Raw genomic sequence first — 18,335 nt, forward strand, 5'->3', positions numbered from 1 at the left:
GGAACTACAATCTCAAGGACAGAAAAGTATTTGTGGTCCAATGGACTATATGCCAGCAATAATCTCAGCACAGACAATTAATAAATGTTTCCTGCATCAACAGCCATTCCATCCCAACACTAATTCAGTTGCTGTTACTGATAGTGACACCGTCCTATCTCTCTCCAAGTAACAGAACAATGAGTGGACTTTTGTGCATCATGACCTTATTTTGCTGTCTTACCCATTAAGAGTGAATCTTTACAGATATTAAGGTCACTTACCGAAACTTCAGGTCCAGTATATGTTGTGTTATCTTGTCCAGTTTCTTCAGGTTCTCCTAAAGTGTCTACTAAGTCATCCAGAGCAGCATCCATGCCTGACTGGAAAGAAGAGAGAGCAGATGTTTAAACATTATTTGTTACACATACTTCACTTTTGATTTTTTAAAAACTATAAAACACCAATCTGTGTAGAAAAATACCAAACACCAAAAGTTCTTCAAATATCAAAATAGTGAAAATCTGGTCTCAGGATTTCAGGGGGAAGGGAAGGAGGAGGGAGGTGTTGGATAAAAGAGGGTGAGGAGATTAGCCAAAGAACATATATGTATAGCGATGGATACAGACAACAACAGTGTGGTGAAGGTTGGGGGAGCGGGTGGGATGGGTGGAAGTGGGCAAAGGTGGGGGGAGGAGAATGGAAGACATCTGTAATAGGGTCAACAATTTAAAAAAAAGAATGAAAATGGAAGCAAGAAATATTTACATGTATTGAAGAGAAAGAAGTCTTCAGAGAAAAAAGGCAGAAACACTCTAAAAATATGACAAGATAGTGGCCTATTTGAGACTATATAATGACTTATAACTAATTTAAAGAAAAATTTAGCAATGTAAGGTTTACAGAAAAAAGTACACTTTATTATTTAGTAAAAATAACTTTTTAAAAAAATTTATCTTGCCCGGCCAGTGTGGGTCAGTGGTTGAGCGTCAGCCTAGGAACCAGGAGGTACGGTTCGATTCTGAAGTCAGGGCACATGACTGGGTTGTGTGCTCAATTCCCAGTGTGGGGCGTGCAGGAGGCAGTCAATTAATGATTCTTTCTCATCACTGATGTTTCTATCTCTCTCTCCCTTTCTCTCTGAAATAAGTAAAAAAATATTTTTTTTTTTTTAAAAATTACCTTATGTCAATATTACACACCTCTTTAAAAGGAAAGTGAAAAGTTAAAAAAAAAGTATTTGGTTGGTAAGTCCTACACACAATTATTTTTAAAGTCGTTTCAGTGCTGTGTAAAATAAGAAATTCTAATGAGTCAGGGAGTTTCCTTTTAGAAGATAACTATGCTACATGTATGACTTATTCAAGTTAAATTGAAAAAAGACGTGAGTGGCTTTACTATCTCATGCTGTGAATGTGCACATAATTTGAACTGAAACTTCCTATTTTCTACCTTTCCTGTTATTATTGTCCTCCATTAACAAGCAGAAAAATGCTGTCTATAAATAATTATTACCTGAAAAAAAATCTGGTTTCAGTTAAACCTTATTATTTAAAGTCTCAGAGTTCAGATTCTAGGTTGAAGATAAAAAGCCATATTCAGGTAAGAATTGCAACTTTTTTTTAAGTTTAAAGGTATTAACTACATGAACAAATGTATGGTTCATTAAAGCTTCCAGACCAATGTACTGGCTGTTAAAAAAAAAGGGGGGGGGTGGGAAAAACAAAGAATCATGACCATATTGCTATATGCAGTAGGAGAAATGCTTGCTATTTATTGCTGATCAATAGTTTTCTGTAGTTATGTATACAAACCACCTCAACAAATCTCTCTCCATAGCACCTTTTCCAAATAAAATATATGTCAAAATGGACTGCCCTGTGTTCTCTCAGCCATCTGTGAAGTTTTGTTTTTGTTTGTTTGTTTACTTATTGCCCAAAGATGTTCACAAACAGAAATTACCTTAAAGGGATGTTAAACTTACAAGAAGTGACAGTTTACTCTACCAATAAAGGCTTATATCAGTACTAGAGGCCCGGTGCACGGATTCATGCACCGGGGGGTCCCTCAGCCTGCCCAGTGGGGATCGGGTTGGAACGGGCAGCCTGACATCCCCCAAGGGGTCCCAGAGTGCGAGGGCACTCTGCAAAGTTGCTGTCGCTCAGCAGCTCCTGCACTGAGCATCTGCTCCCTGGTGGTCAATACACGTCATAGCTACCAGCCGGTTGGCCGGTAGCTTAGGCTTTTATATTATAGATAATGAAAGAATGCCTTCATTCTAATTTTGAGGTGAAGAATGACTCATTGTGAAGGATAACCTGAATTTAAAGGGGAAAACAACAATTTGGGGAAAGACCTTTCAGTTTAACTCAGATTAATTAGTAAAAATAACTATTATATTAACACTACAATTTTAGAAACTCCCCTGGTAATGTACTAGAATTTGGGGCCTGCTAGCTTTAGACTGATTAAACTGGGAATTTCAGAGTGAAGAAGTACCCGACATTCTTTAGTGATACCTCTGGTTAAAGAAGATATATTTGCAGGAGAGAAAGTGGAATGAAAACTTTATGAGATGTAACTGGAGTTTGCAGAACAGAGGGTTATACTATAAAATGTTACAAACATATGTGGGAAAACCACACTTTCAACCCAGTTATATTATCTTGAAACAAGGACCTTAAAAAGGTCCTTTCAGTTACCCCCACCTCATATTGTCTGCCCTCAAGAAATGAGATTATGCTAGAGAGGCTACAAATAAATATCTTAGAAATGCACTGCTATCTTCATACCTTTCCAGATGGTTTACCCGGTTTGGACTCAACTGGTACAGCCGACATTAATGATTTATTCTCTTTTTTCTGGTGGAGGTTTAGAAAGAAATAAAAACGTTTTCACATACATTTATAAAATTCAGAAATATTACATATATTAAAATGAATTCAATATAATAGCATTGATCATATGCTGAATCTGCTCAGTGCTAGACACTATGTTGTATGTGTTATACCCTTTTTCAGAATAACATAAATAATATTAATAAATCATAATATAAATTAGTGATGTGGAAATCAAGGCTCAGAGAGGTTAAGTAACTTTTCCCAGGTCACACAGTAAAAAAAACACAGAACCAAGATTTGAATCTAGAACTGCCCATCACTTTCTTCACTACCCTTGGTTGCCTCTCCTGGGGCTCACAGCCAGTCTCTGTGGGTCCCATAAATTCTTTCTGTAAGTGTCCACTTCCTCTAGCTGTTGCTGTTTCAGTCTCTGCTCCCCACACAACAAGACCTCCACAACCCTTGGTTTGATATCTCATCACCTACTCTTCCCTTTATTTCCCTAAAATGAATTTCCTTCCAACTAGTGCTTCTGTTGCTCTATCAATGATTGCCAATAACTTTCCAATCTGTGATTTCATGCCTTTCCCCAGACCCTGGCAAGGACCCCTCTATGACTCTCACCTCCCACGGCAGCCATGACCGAGCACCATCCTGGTTCTACTCGGGCGTTTGTGGCCCCTGTTCTCTGCCACCTCTGACATCTCTTCTGCTTTACCCCCACCTGCACACAGCCTACACATTTCTGCCCTGTGCTGGTGGTCCAGTCCAAGATCATTCTCTAGGGCCAGGGGCCAAATGCTTTCAGGGCCTGGCAGCAACTAAATGGGAGATGATGCCAGGATGAAGACAGTAGGAAACTATGTCCCATTTGCGGGCCCCTGAATTCTGGGCAGCAGCGTCTGGAGGCGGAGAGCACAGACTCCAACTGCCTGGGTTTGCACCCCGACAAGCTCTGGCTGCACCTCAGTGTCCTCACGTTTATTCTATCTCAGACAGAGTGGCTGCACCCACCTCAGGGTTTGTGAGGATTAGGTAAAGGAATCTATGAAAGTGTGAAAGCCAGTGTTTGCACACACTGAGCCCTTTGTGAGTGCTTAATTTAAGAAAGTGTTAAATGAATGACTGTGCGACTGTCACATTAAAAACACTGGCGGAGGTCGGGGAGGAGGGGTCTGGATTGGTGGCTCAGTTGGTTAGAGCGCCCCCCTGTACACCAAAAAGGTTGTGGTTTGATCCCCATCTGGGTACGGATGGGAGGTTACCGCTCTCACATTGTTTGGCTTTCTCTCTCCCTGCCTTCCTCTCTCTCTCTCAAGTCAATAAACATATCCTTGGGTAAAGATTTTAAAAATACTGTGTGGGCCATCCCCAATTCTCTCTCTCCCCCTTCTTTGCTACTCTAAAACAGTATTCTAATTGCCTTACTACACATCTTTCTTGGGATACCTCAAACACATCCAGCCTGTCCAAAATCAAACACCACATTTCCTCTTCAACCAATTCCTCTGGCGAACTGTGTCCACCTCCCAGTGGCAACCAGGGGCCGGCTCACAGTTTCAGGAGGCACTCACTCTCCCTGCACTGGCAGGAGCCCTCCCCTTAGGGTTACCAACCCAGCTCCTTCAGACTCAAGCCCCAGGTTAGCCTGAGATTTTCTTTACCTTTGCCCAATCATCTCCCAAAACCTGAAGGATTTACCTCTGCAATGCCTCCTCCCTTTCTCCCCACCAGTTTATTCTATCTCAGCTCGAATTTACACTAAATTAGGAGTCACCAGGACTACTGGAACAGCCCTGGCCAACCTCCCACCTTCCTATCTGTAATCCCCCTGTGGTCACTTTCAGAATCCTTTTGCAGCTTGGTTTTAATGGCACCGCTGCATCTGTTCTCCAATCTCTTTCACACTGCTTATCCTCTGCCTGTTGAATCACTAACTCACCTTAGCAGTCTCTATAGCAACGCCTCAACCTGTCCTTCTGGTCTTACAGTCCCACTGCTCACCGCCCTGCGCTTCACCCAACGCTGGAATGCATGCTGCTCCCAGAACACATCTTTTTTTTTTTTTAATATATTTTATTGATATTTTACAGAGAGGAAGGGAGAGGGATAGAGAGCTAGAAACATCGATGAGAGAGAAACATCGATCAGCTGCCTCCTACACACCTCCCACTGGGGATGTGCCCACAACCCAGGTACACGCCCTTGACCAGAATCGAACCCGGGACCCTTCAGTCCGCAGGCCGACGCTCTATCCACTGAGCCAAACCGGTTTCAGCCCAGAACACATCTTATTCCTTTTCCATGTTGATGCCTTTGCAAGCCTGCAATCCAGGCTATGCTTCCACGCCTCACTCAGACTGGATCTACTCGAGGTCCCTGTGGATTCCCACAATCAGGTCCTACTCGGTCCTCACCAAACAGCTCCCTGTCTGAACCTGCCTTGAATTGCAGCTGAGGCAGAGTGTCTTCTTCCCACCCCTAGACGGCCAGCCTGCAGCTCGGGTGTCAGACACAGTGCTTTCAGCCTGGTATGCGCTAAAAAAAATAATTTAAAAAAATGCAGATCTAATCAATCCCATGTTATGGGAGACAAATCAGAGAAAGAAAAGTGAAGTGATTTGCCACAATATCCAGCTCAAATCAGTGCAAACTAGAATTCCATATGTCTCTCCTAATTTTATTTTTCAGATTTCACTGATAACTCTAATTTATATCTAAAGTAAAATTTAAAATTTTGCTTAATTTAAAAATCTATTCTATCAGATCTAATCCTCTGTCTTAAATCCACCCTTTTTCCAAGCCATTTCATCAACATGAGAGAGTAACGTGTACCCTTTGGGTGGGTTGGGGGTAGGGGTCTCAAGTGGTCTACTGCAAGAAAATACTTTTTAAACTAAAGTTGGGCATTTTCATTTAAAAGTTTACATAAAGTTTACCATTACACTCTAAGATATCTGCATTAATTTGAACAAAAACAATGTGCATTTTCTCCCCAAATCTGAGAAAAATTGGCTATTTCGGGCAGATGTGCCATAATTTATCCTACGACTTTCCTTACCATTGAGTCTTCAGGAGAATATCTTTTCCATTGTGAGAAGCAGGAAAATAGGTACGTACATACTCCTTCTTTCTATTTTCATCTTCTCATTATTGCTTCCATTACTTACTTGTGTTTCCAGAGAAATAAGTACTAGCATTTCTAAGGGAGATGGCTCCACATGGGTAACACTCTGTATTGCATGGGTGGAAACACAGACTACATCTCATCTTACATTTCCAGGCTAGAATCTTAATTGGCTCATCAAGGACCTAAGGAAAATTTGCCCCATCACTGGCCAGGAGGGTATATATACTCTCTTCTGAGGGGGTTTATGTTGTCCCCTTTGAAAAGCTCCCATATCAATTCATGTAGATGTTGTGACTATTCATGGTTGACTAGGAGCACACTTGTTGACAATTGAGAGTAATGCTATTCAAATGCTCACAGCAATTTTATTTGCTTTGTTTCAAACCTGTACATCTTGAAGGCAGGCTTTGAGTCAACCCACATGTCAATTTCCTCAATCCTGATACCAGGCCTTATACATGGCAGGTGACCAATAAATATTTATTGAATATAATGGATTTTAAAATCAATTTCAGTATTCTGCTCATTCTATATCCTTTAGCTACGTGATCCTCTTCACAAATTTTTATAGATGAACAATGTTCAGTTTTATTTAAGTGTGGCAACACCAGAACCCTAAATGGTTCATGAGAGCCAGAGGTAAAGCCCAGGTAGAATGGGACCCCCCTGAGCACATGTTTCTCATAAGCATCGGGCCCACGCACACCCCACGTCTGCTTGTGTGTGCTCACCTTGTCGTCTGACTTGCCAGAGGCCACAACCGCACCACCAGCAGCAGCACTCTCTCCACCTGTGTCCTGAGATTTAGTCTGAGGAGGATGAAAGATGAACAGAACTCAGTCTCTTTGAGTGACTGTTCTTGAGATTATGCATTTCAAATGTCACTGCTGAGCCCGTTTGCCCTTGTGGACATCTTGTATAGGAAAGGTCACTAGCTTCCACTGAACATGATGCAACGCTGAGCACCATCCACATAGGCTGGACTCAGAGCTTACAGAGTCCGCGCAGGTAACACAAACAGTGAAGTGGGCCAGGGAGGGACTGTGGTAAGTTGGAGCACATATACCAGGTGTCAAGCTCTAGTCAATTCTTGCCATGGGAGCCCGCTGTTACCAAGTATCCTGATTTTTCTAGAGAAGCTAGACATTGATTTTATGTGAAATATTCTGACTTTAATTGTCAGTAGCTAATTTAAATAATATGTAAGCCAAACAAAATACATTTGAACAAAACACACATGAGCTGCCTTTAACTGGTGGGCCAGAGATTATAATCTCTGATAGGAAGTACACTGTTAAGCAGGACTGGTTCTTGTCTTGCAAGAGCTGTCAGTGGGAAAGTTCCTCTCATATTTGTTTATTCTTCTAATAGTTGGTATTTCTAGTGGTTCTAGAAATATGGAGACTCTTTCTGATTTTTCACTCTATAAGTTCAACTCTTCTGGCACAAGACTCTAAAAACTCTCTCAGGCTTTCATGTCAACAGATCATGCAGGGCGTCTGGCTTCCCACAGCCCCTAAGGTCCAGGCAGCTTCCTGTCTGTGAGGCACGGGAGCCTGCTGCCCTGCCGTCATGACTGGGCCCTGATGGGCCCGTAGGAGAGGACTGGATGGAACATCCCCTGGACCCGTCTGGTGCTCTTCTCAGGCCGTTTATAGGCCCATGTTTCCACAAGGCTATTTGCAAAACCAGCAACATGATCGCAACAAATCATTACAACCAAAGATATATTCGGCATAGCTCAGCAGATTCACCTCCACATGTCCATGGAGAGAGAGGACCTGTATCTCACCCCCTGGTTGATGTTAGTGTTTTCCTCGCTATTAATCTGATTTATTTACCTTTGGTTTTGTTGGTTTCTCTGACGCTGGCTGCTCACTTGACCTGGAATCTGCTTTTTCTTTATGGCCATGCTTGCTTGCTGTATGTGATGTGTCTTTGGATAGGCTTTCTGGCTGAAAACACACACATCACATTGTTAACAAGATGGCAAATACTTCACTAATAGAGTAGGAAGTGTTCAAAACAGTTGTGTTTTATGTAGTTTCAAACTGTGCAAGTTTAAATTAGTGTGATATCAATGTGATAAAATTTCACCTTAGGTACAAAATTTGAAATAATGCAAATCCTTCCCCCCAAATTCAGCAAGAATCATGAGTAAATTGCAAATCCTTCTATTGCCACGTGGTGGTGCTATTTTAGCTAAAAGCAAATACCAGCCAGCCTCACAGGATTTGTTTCTATAGCAATTTAAAAAGTTTTTCAATTACAGTTGGCATTCAATATTATTTTATATTGGTTTCAGCTATACAGCATAGTGGTTAGACGATCATATAATTTACAAAATGATCCTTCTGGGGACGTAAGTCTTGATGGATGAGAATTTAGTATTTCATCCCTCACACACACAAAAGGCTTCACCTTATGATACCAAGCACTAATGCTGATCATTTACCTCGTGTTGTTCCTTTGGCTTTTTTTCTACTTTTTTTCCGTCATTAAGCAGAGGCGGCTGTCAATTTCAAAAGATAAAACATCAATTACATTGGAGTTCATTGTTTTCATAATTTCAAACAGGCTCAAGAACAAAATTCCCAATTAGACCGTCTGCCTCTCTTAAGAATGACCCAACTAGAGAAGCAGACATGTGCTGTCTGGTCAACAGCAATCCTACCAACAGTCTGATAATGATAATTATAGAAGAATAATGAAAAATTTAGTTTTTCACCTAGATCAACTTTTCAAATAGTTATGTATCTCTAAATTATGGGCTGTTTTTCATAATTCATGCAGTTCTTTCGGTAACTGCAGGTTTATCCACAGAGACGACAAGTGGTCATTGTGACCTCTGAGGTGAAAAAGAGGGATTCTACTCTAGAAACTAATTTTTTAAAAATATATTTGTATTGATTTCAGAGAGGAAGGGAGAGGGAGAGAGAGATAGAAACATCAATGATGAGAGAGAATCATTGATTGGCTGCCTCCTGCATGCCCCACACTGGGGATCGAGACCGCAACCTGGGCATGTGCCCTGACCGGGAATCAAACCATGACCTCCTGGTTCATAGGTTGATGCTCAACCACTGAGCAACACCGGCTGGGCTAGAAATTAATTTTTAAAAAATCTCCTTTCACAGGAGATTTTAAAAAACCTGCATTTTCTTAAACTGAATGATTTACGTAGTCTTTTCTGTGTTATAATTCTCTTGATATTGGGTAGATAACCAAAAGCATTTAAATATGAAATAGAAGACAACCCCCACCTGGCTGCTGACTTCTTCCTCTAGAGCTGACTATGGAATTACCATCCTCGGGGACAGCCAAGATGCCTCACACCAAATCAGACAAGCCTCAGTTTTCACCCTGATGACCTCACCCTTGCCTGCACTTAAAGTACTTTAGCCAGAACCACCTCTGTGCTTTCCCACAGGAAACCTTGCGGTTTTATCTGAGTATTTGCTTAAGTGGGCTTGAAAGAAAGAAAGAGCAGCACCTGAATGACGAGAACATTTGCAGTGGCTGCAGACACTCTGGGATCACTCTCCATGTGGACACAGATTGGCTTTCAGTCCAGACAGCCTTGAGTCAAGAAAGCCGGGGAAGCTACACCCAAGGGGAAGTCAGAGCTGTCTCCTAAGTAACTAGTTCTACCAACCAAGACAAGACTGTCAGGAGTAAGCCAGACTCTCAGCTTTAATTATCTGGGTGCTAGATTCAACAGACACAGTTATTCTGGATAGCTCATCATTAAAGTAATTGGACACTCATTACCCTTCAAACTATGTCCTTTGCTCCTGTTGCTTATTTTTAAATAATATAAAAGAATATATAGATTTGAACAAAATTCCTTCTGAAGCATATTATTTTTATTTATAAACTAGAGGCCCGATGCACGAAATTTGTGCAAGAGTAGGCTTTCATTCCGCCAGCTGCCAGCAATGGCTACCCTCTGGCACCTGGGACCCTGGCTTCCCTTGCAGCCCTGGTTTCATCCAGAAGATCATCAGAAGGACATCTGGTCTAATTAGCATATTATGCTTTTATTATTATAGACTAGAGGCCCAGTGCATAAAATTCGTGCACGGGGGGAGGGGGTCCCTCAATCCAGCCTGCACCCTCTCCAATCAGGACCCCTTGGAGGATGTCCGACTGCCGGTTTGGGCTAAACTGGCAGTTGACCATCCCCCTTGCAATCCAGGACCACAGGCACCTAACCACTTGCCTGCCGGCCTGCCCGATCACCCCTAACTGCTCCCCTGCCATCCTGATCACCCCCTAACTGCTCCCCTGCTGGCCTGATCGCCCCTAACTGCTCCCCTGCTGGCCTGATTGCCCCTAACCACCTCTGCCTGCTGGCCTGATCGCCCCTAACTGCCCTCCCCTGCTGGCCTGATCTCCCCTAACTGCCTCTGCCTCGGCCCCCGCCACTGTGGCTTTGTTCAGAAGGACATCCAGAAGATGTGTGGTCTAATTAGCATATTACCCTTTTATTAGTATAGATTAGTATACATTAATTTTCGTTATATGTAAATTTAATGTTATAATTATTTTACATATACTCTATAAAACTATGTTCTAATTAATTAAATTAGCTGACAAAAATCCTTTTACCATTCAGTACAGCAAATAAGGAACTTTGTTATTCATTATTATTGCAAAGAATCCAAATAACTCATTGCTGACTTACAACACTTACCTCAGTTGATTGTGACTTCTTTTCAGGTTCTGATTTTACAGCCTAAATTCGGAAAAAGAAAGAAGGAAGGAAGGAAAAATGGACATTATTTACAAAGTTTATCATAGATTTTCTTCAACTAAGGAAGCTAAAGAGATGATTTTGATGTATTTATAAATGCAAATGTTATGAGTTAAGATGAGTTACTTTGCTTGAAGTTGTAACTCTTTAGATAAACACTTAAGCACACTAATAATCTGCTCTTATCATTAAATAACAATTTACATCTTACATTTTCCTATATGTATCAAAGATATATAAAGACTTATTACTATGAACATTGCAGCACATACATAAGCAAAATAAAATAAAAACCTTCATCCTTCAAAGCCACACTAGCATGATCAGTCTCTGTGTGAGTAAAATTGTCATTGTAGGTTTCATCTGACATTGTGAAACAATGGGATGGTGACAGAACCAAGAGAACAGAGAGCAGTGAGTTTATTTTTAGTGCCAGAATGTGGGCAATGGGTGATTAAGCCAGAAAGTCTGTGATGGGTCAGAGAGTTACAGGAGACTGTGAACTGCAATAAGCACGTGCCAAGCAGCTAAAGTGAGCTAGTACAATGAGCCACATCACCTGTTTTTTGTGTCTTTTCTTGTGAGGAGGAGGTGTTCCTTCCATCTGTTTGCTGACTGGAATGGCCTAACGTAAGAGCACAGCCCCAAGTGTGGTTTTATTTGTCTGACAGTAAAATAAGTACCATGTACAAATAGGGCTAAAATGTTTATATCAAAACCCATTTTACTCATGCATTGCATTTACTCTATGCAGATGGATACAACTCCAAGAAGTTGCAGGCTCTTAATTTTTAAAGTCTCAAGCAAATATTTCAGTTTGAAATTACTCTTTTTTTTGTGTGTGTGTGAGAGGAAATCTGTAAGTTTCCCATTGATAAAATTAATTTTGGATCTCTTTTCTTCCCCCTCCTTTCCTGTGTAAAGGCTGCTTAAACAATATTTTTTTCCACCTATATTTCTAATGTTTGGTTATTTTCAAAGGAGTAGTCACAGGTGTTGTCAGAAGTTTTCTGAAATTTTGGCAACATGATCTTACAACAATTTTGCAAATAGTGCATGGATTGGTATTGCATGATAAAAATCTAGAGATCTAATCTAAAGTTCTAGAATAATTCTGAAGAGCAGGCTGTGATTTAGGATCTTTAGTGGCGTATTCTACAGAGTTGTACCCAACCAAAGGTAACCTGTGTCAAAGAGGCAATTCCTTAAGCACATACATACATTCTCAGTACAGGCAAGATACAGAAACAGAGAGGAAACATTTTATGAACTTTTCAAAGTAAGAGATTAACAATTAGGTCTAATGCTTCCTGTCATTTCTTTCCCATTTATCTGTTTGGTAATATTAGCACAAAGTTTTATTTTTATTCTATTACTAGAGGCTTGGTGCACAAAATTTGTGTCCTGGGGGCGGGGGGAGGGTGTCCCTCAGTCTGGCCTGCACCCTCTCGCAGTCCGGGACCTCTCAGGGGATGTCTGACTGCTGGCTTGTGGCTGGATGGCCTTCTGCTGCTGCATGGCTTGCTGCTTGAGCTTCAGCAGCTGCTGCACATGCATGGGTTGGGCCACTACGGTCTGTCCTGTGAACACCATTGAGTGGGTGAGTCAAGAGCCGAGGAAGGCTCACCCTGAGTTCCCTGCACTTCCCTGAGTCACTGAGTTGTTCAGACTGACTGCCTTCTACAGAGAACAGCACTGGGATCAGGCCTAAGCCAGCAGTTGGACATCCCTCTCGCAGTCCGGGACCCTTGAGGGGATATAGCAGTGCTGAGCGGCGCTCCCCCTGTGGGAGTGCACTGACCACTAGGGGGCAGCTTCTGCATTGAGCATCTGCCCCCTGGTGGCCAGTGCGCATCATAACAACCAGTCGTTCTGGTCGTTCTGCTGTAATGGTCACTTAGGCTTTTATATATATAGATCTGAAAAGGGTAACACCAAATATCCTCTTAATTTATAATGTCTTGTGCCTCAGTAATGAAGGTCCATATGTCCCTCACATGATAGACCAGCCATGGGCAAACTATGGCCCGTGGGCCGGATCCGGCCCGTTCGGCTGTTCTATCCGGCCTGCGGAGCCGAAAGAGCAGAGGGTTCTCTTGCTCTCCCCTCTGCTCCTTTACTTTGAATTTATATTAGTTCACACAAACACTCCATCCATGCTTTTGTTCCGGCCCTCTGGTCCAGTTTAAGAACCCATTGTGGCCCTCGAGTCAAAAAGTTTGCCCACCCCTGTTAAACCCTTGTTCTGCTGACACACTTATGGTTTGGGGAAGAAACACAGTTTATGATCAAAGAAATATTTTAAAGAACATTTACATTTTGGACCCTTTCAAACTGGATCTTTGCTAATGAGTTTCTATATGTATTACTATGCTTTTCTGAGTTTATGCAAATGTCACTTTTTAAGTGATTAACGAAGAAAATAAGCCAGCTGGTATTGTAATGGTTTGAATCTATTTGTAGCTTCTAATTTGGCAATTAAGATTTTGCATGGAAGAATTCTACAATACAATTAAGAATGTACACTCACAGATGCAAGCAGCTTATCATAAAACTAGAGGCCCGGTACACGAAATTTGTGCATGGGTGGGGTCCCTAGGCCTGGCTGGCGATCAGGGCCGATCTGTGGGGCAACTGGCAGGGCAATTGGGGGCCCCCGCTGGCACCCACCTTGGCTGGCCTGGCGCCACCTGCTCACCGGCTGGCCCCACCCCCTGCTGCCTCCCACTTGCCAGCTGGCCCCGCCCCCCACCACCGCCTCCGGTCACCTCCTTCTGTGGGGCGACCAGCGGGGTGATCGGGGGGCCCCTGCTGGCACCCTCCTTGGCTGGCCTGGGGCCTGCAGGCTGGGGCAGCTCCTACATTGAGCGTCTGCCCCCTGGTGGTCAGTGCACGTCATAGCAAGTGGTTGTTCCACTGTTCGGTTGATTTTAGGCTTTTATTATATAGGATGTGCATTTTAATTAGAAATCACTTAATACACTACCTAAATTTATTTTATGTGGTTGTGGTGCTGAACAAAATAATTGTGACAATAATAACTAATGCTTATTGATCACCTCTTAGTACCAGGGAATGTCCTAAACTTTACACATGCCAACTCAGTCCCAATAATGGTCCTGTGAGATAGGTATTGTTATCATTATCATTATCACCATCATCATCATCATCATCATCTTCCCCACTTCATGGATGAGAAATTGAGGCACACTCCTGGTGTTCTCAATCAGCATATTGTCTCTGGAGTACCTGCCAGCTCTTACTGGGCACCATAAGTAAAGATGTCCTAACCTGAGTTTACTAGGACAGGCACTGTCCAATCTATATATATAAAAGCCTAAACGACTGTTATGACCAGTTGACTGGTCGCTATGACGCGCACTGACCACCAGGGGGCAGATGCTCAATGTAGGAGCCGCTCCCTGGTGGTCAGTGCACTCCCACAGCCAACCTCCCGCGGTCCCTCCCCCTGGCCGGATGGCCCAAATTGGCCTCGATCGGGACTGGGCGAGACAGCCTTGAATGGCCCCAATTGCTGACCAGCCCGAGGGACTCCACCAGTGCATGAATTCATGCACTGGGCCTCTAGTAGTTTTATATGTTTGTTTCCTTACACAGTCTTATGAGATAAGTATTATTATCATTCTCCTCCAGACTGTACACATAAGGAAACCAAAGCAAAAATGATGTCTTCCAACATCCCAGCTGGTGTGGAAGCAGGATTCTAAGCAAGGCCATCTGGCTCCAGTGTCCACACTACATATACTCTTAGGTATCTCACCCTGAAAATTTTATTAAAAATAATCTAATTCCACTTCAGACACAGCAGTGTGTCTACCAATTCTTGTGTGCCAGGGGCAAGAGAGAACTTAAATCTAGACATATCACCCCCTTCAGAGCCAGACTAACTTTCATTTGAAAGGTGTAGAATATGGCAAGGATTTGGTTTAGGTATTAACTTGAATTAAAATCTTTTCTTTAGGAACTCAAAATATTTAGAGGAATACGATCATCAAGTTCACAAAAACCTCTCAGAGGAGCTTAGTAAAAATGTTTATGAGCCAACATCAGAAGCACACCAAGATGATTAATGAGAACAGTGACTGAAATCTACCAAGGACACAGAATTAAGGCCAAAGTGGTCCCGAGTCAGCCACTGGTGATACTTCACTGAGTGCATCTTATTTTTGTCCCTTCCTCTTTTAGCTCACCTACTCTCCTCTCCCCCCTCCCTTCCTCTAGTTCCGGAACCTCCAGGAATCTCCTGTTTAATGCTTAGTGATAGATGGCTGCAGAGTTTGCTGACACTTGCTCTGGAAAACAGGGTACACTTGAATTAAGCATTGGTCCTCAAGCTGAGAGTTGGGGGGATGATTAGAATCAGACAATGGGTCAAAGGCAAACCAATATAATACAAAGGAAATCCTATATTTCTGGCTCTCCTTTCTATTTACTTCTTCAAGTTTTCATGCATTCTAAGGTCAGTGAGAACTATCTTTTGGTAGATGTTTTTACCATAGTTTTAAGATTATTTTAAGACTGAAATTAGATTTTTCTTATTTTTTAAGATTAAGCGAGGTATAAATAAGTAGTGTCAGCTAATAGGTTAATTATGAATCCGATTATGTATTATTTTGAAAATAAGAAATTAGCCCTAGCTGGTTTGGCTCAGTAGATAGAGCATTGGCCCGTTGACTAAAGGGTCCCAGGTTTGATTCCAGCCAAGGGCACATACCCGGGTTGTGGGTTCAATCCCCCTAGTAGGGGGTGTGCAAGAGGCAGCCAATCAATGATTCTCTCTCATCATGGATGTTTCTATCTCTCTATCTCTCTCCCTTCCTCTCTAAAATCAATAATATATATACATATATATGTGTGTGTGTGTGTGTGTGTGTGTATGAAAATAAGAAATTCATATAAATATATAAATGTAAAATATTCCATAACAATTTTAGGTTAATAATAAATTGAAAAATTAAAATAAATGTTAAATAACATTTATAAGAGCTTATATTCAAACAGTGTGTCTCAAGATATTTGCAATGTCCTTTAAACACAGTTCAAGATGAGGCCATAGGATCCTTCAATATCACTAAATTACAATGCAGTATTAAATTGTGGTGTAGGAGCCCACTGGGACAGCAAAGTAAGGTGGAAGATAGAAAGCAAAATTATGTTGGGGATTTTAAATAAAGACAACTTAATAATAATGGAGCTGGGGTAGCTCTTAGAGGCATTAAATAATATCACCTCATAAAGTTGAGAACCTCTGAAAAGAGTCCCTCTTTAATCCTCCACCCAAGAATACTCCCAAGAAACAGAGCTTGAGACTTGGTAACAGAGGGTGCGGGTTTAAGGCCAGCTCTTCAGAACTAGACTCCCTCTATGTGGCAATCCCATTAGAGGACATTCTTTTATATTTTTCTTCTGAAATTCCAAGACATAATTATTAGAATAAATCCCAAATAGAGCTCAACAAAGGTTTACCAATAATATGGTGCCCCACATGATTCAAATTTCAGGAAGAAACTTCAGAAAGCAGCTGAAATGATCAGTATCAGTTGCTCATCTATGTTCACTTAGGTCACTTTTCATTCTTATATTTAGTTTTAAATGACTATAATAATCACATATTTTTAGTAAGAAGTTAAAAATTCATACTCTTATTTAGACCCAGAGAAATGTACTTAGGTTATCTTACAAATAAAAAAACTCACTCCAGTCTAAGACCAAAAAACCTCTGGGTGACCAGTCTTTTCTAGATATTCTACAAGGATGTAGAAGCGTATAGACGATGTTTGAGGTGAATATTGAAAGGAAATTTGAGTTTCCATCAACCCCCACACATTAGGAAGAAAACATTTACTTCTATAACATAAGCTCCCTAGGACATACAACTCATTTGCCAACTATCAATCCACATTTGTTTTGCTTTACATTAATCACCTTAAAGGCATCCACCCAACTTGACCCTGGAAGACTCTCCATACCTTGTTTTCTGTGGTATTCATACTGGAAGACTTGCTGGTTGATGCAGAGGAAGTAGACACCTAAGGACGGAAAGAAACAAAGTATGATTCTAGTTAACCCACAGCCTACTTCATCCTTCAGATCCCCTTAACCATACTTGCTCTTACCTCTTCTTACCTCATCTAGAGTGCCACTCCCACAAAATGGTTCCAAGTTTGAATGTGCCACTTACCAAATAATCTTGGGCAAGTTACTTAAATTTTTTGATCTTCATTTTCCCCCTTTCTCAATTTTTCTTCAATAGATAACTACCTTATAAGTTTACTACTGACTAGTACATAAGAGCTCAGGAAATACTATAATTATTGTGTGTGTTCTTTTTAGAAAAAGCATGGACTTTGAAGCTTGAAACAATGTTGTTCAAATGCTAGCTCTGCCAATTACTAGCTCCGTGACTTTGAGTCTGTTCAGGGCCTATAATATCTATTTGTAGGGTTATATTTGAGATCATGTGTATAAAGTGTTTAGCATATTGTAGGTGCTCATTAAATTGCCCATGCATTATTCTTAATATATTAAACAAAATAGAAGGAACAAGGCATAGCTCTAGGAAACAGATTCAGGGAGATTAGAATTGTCCTCCCAATGTCATGTACGGAAGAGAAGGTGCGGACAGGGTTGTGGAGGAAATATTGCTCTATTATCTGTCTCATCTAGGCTCCTACCTGGAAGGCAAAAGGGGATGAATGGTACCTGAAACACCTTTCCTAGCGATGCCAGTGGGAGGGGAGATGAGCCCCTGATATCTTACCACCCAAACTGTAGAACATGCCTGTGATACTTGCATGGGATTGAATACTACTCTAGTACTTAGCTTGCAATACACTGGTTAATATTAAATAGACAATTACTATCTTTGGGAGTTCCAACCCAGGCTCATTAAACCTCCTTAACATTTGAGTCGTTAGGTGTTAGAGCCCAGGAATTCCATCTGGCACACGCTGCCTCCTTAAATAACTGGCTGTCAGTAAACAGCTGCTGCTCTGCCAACAGTCCCCGGACCCCGTCTCTGATGCCGGGCCCTGAGCCACTTCAGAGGCTGAGACCGGGGCAGGATGAGCCCATCCCTGCGAGGCCCTTGCCTCACCCTCCTCCACACGACATCTCTCTCGGTGGCTGTATGAACCCACTACAGCCCATGCCCACGAACAATATCACCTTCCCCTCAGACCTGACTTAATGTAAAGCATCTTGATTATAGGTTTATAAATTATGAAATTTATATAATTATATAAAATTACAATTTACAGATAAAAGTCCAAAGCTTTAATATACTGATTTTTCAAATGATCATATGAATTTAACTATTTCTGAGTACACTTCAGCACCAACTGAGCATCCCCCCCACTCCAACACACACACACACACACACACACACACACTCACACACACACACACTCTCACACACATACACACACACTCACACACACACACACACTCACACACACACACACTCTCACACACATACACACACACACAGACACTCACACACACACACTCTCACACACATACACACACACACACTCACACTCACACACACACACACACTCACACCTGGTCCTGTAGCAGGGCATGGAGTGGTCTCTCACATCATCTTCAG

General features: G+C 41.8%; 1 protein-coding gene across 12 annotated transcripts in view; it reads right to left on the reverse strand.

Annotated features, from left to right (window-relative positions):
* The window catches only part of CAST (calpastatin), a 119,857-nt gene that overhangs the window by 41,007 nt on the left and 60,515 nt on the right, over positions 1-18,335 (reverse strand). For 6 of the 12 annotated variants that reach the window (XM_080682326.1, XM_080682322.1, XM_080682328.1 and 3 more), the window contains 8 exons: positions 16,696-16,755; positions 11,265-11,330; positions 10,646-10,687; positions 8,405-8,461; positions 7,791-7,904; positions 6,681-6,758; positions 2,772-2,840; positions 264-362 (listed from right to left, as the gene is read on the reverse strand). In XM_080682326.1, the coding sequence (XP_080538452.1) occupies positions 264-362; positions 2,772-2,840; positions 6,681-6,758; positions 7,791-7,904; positions 8,405-8,461; positions 10,646-10,687; positions 11,265-11,330; positions 16,696-16,755 (585 nt within the window). The remainder of the gene's footprint in view (positions 1-263; positions 363-2,771; positions 2,841-6,680; positions 6,759-7,790; positions 7,905-8,404; positions 8,462-10,645; positions 10,688-11,264; positions 11,331-16,695; positions 16,756-18,335) is intronic. The other 6 variants (XM_080682330.1, XM_080682329.1, XM_080682332.1 and 3 more) reach the window with 1 other exon arrangement.

Source organism: Plecotus auritus (assembly GCF_963455305.1).
Source record: "Plecotus auritus genome assembly, chromosome: 7".
Taxonomy (NCBI): domain Eukaryota; kingdom Metazoa; phylum Chordata; class Mammalia; order Chiroptera; family Vespertilionidae; genus Plecotus; species Plecotus auritus.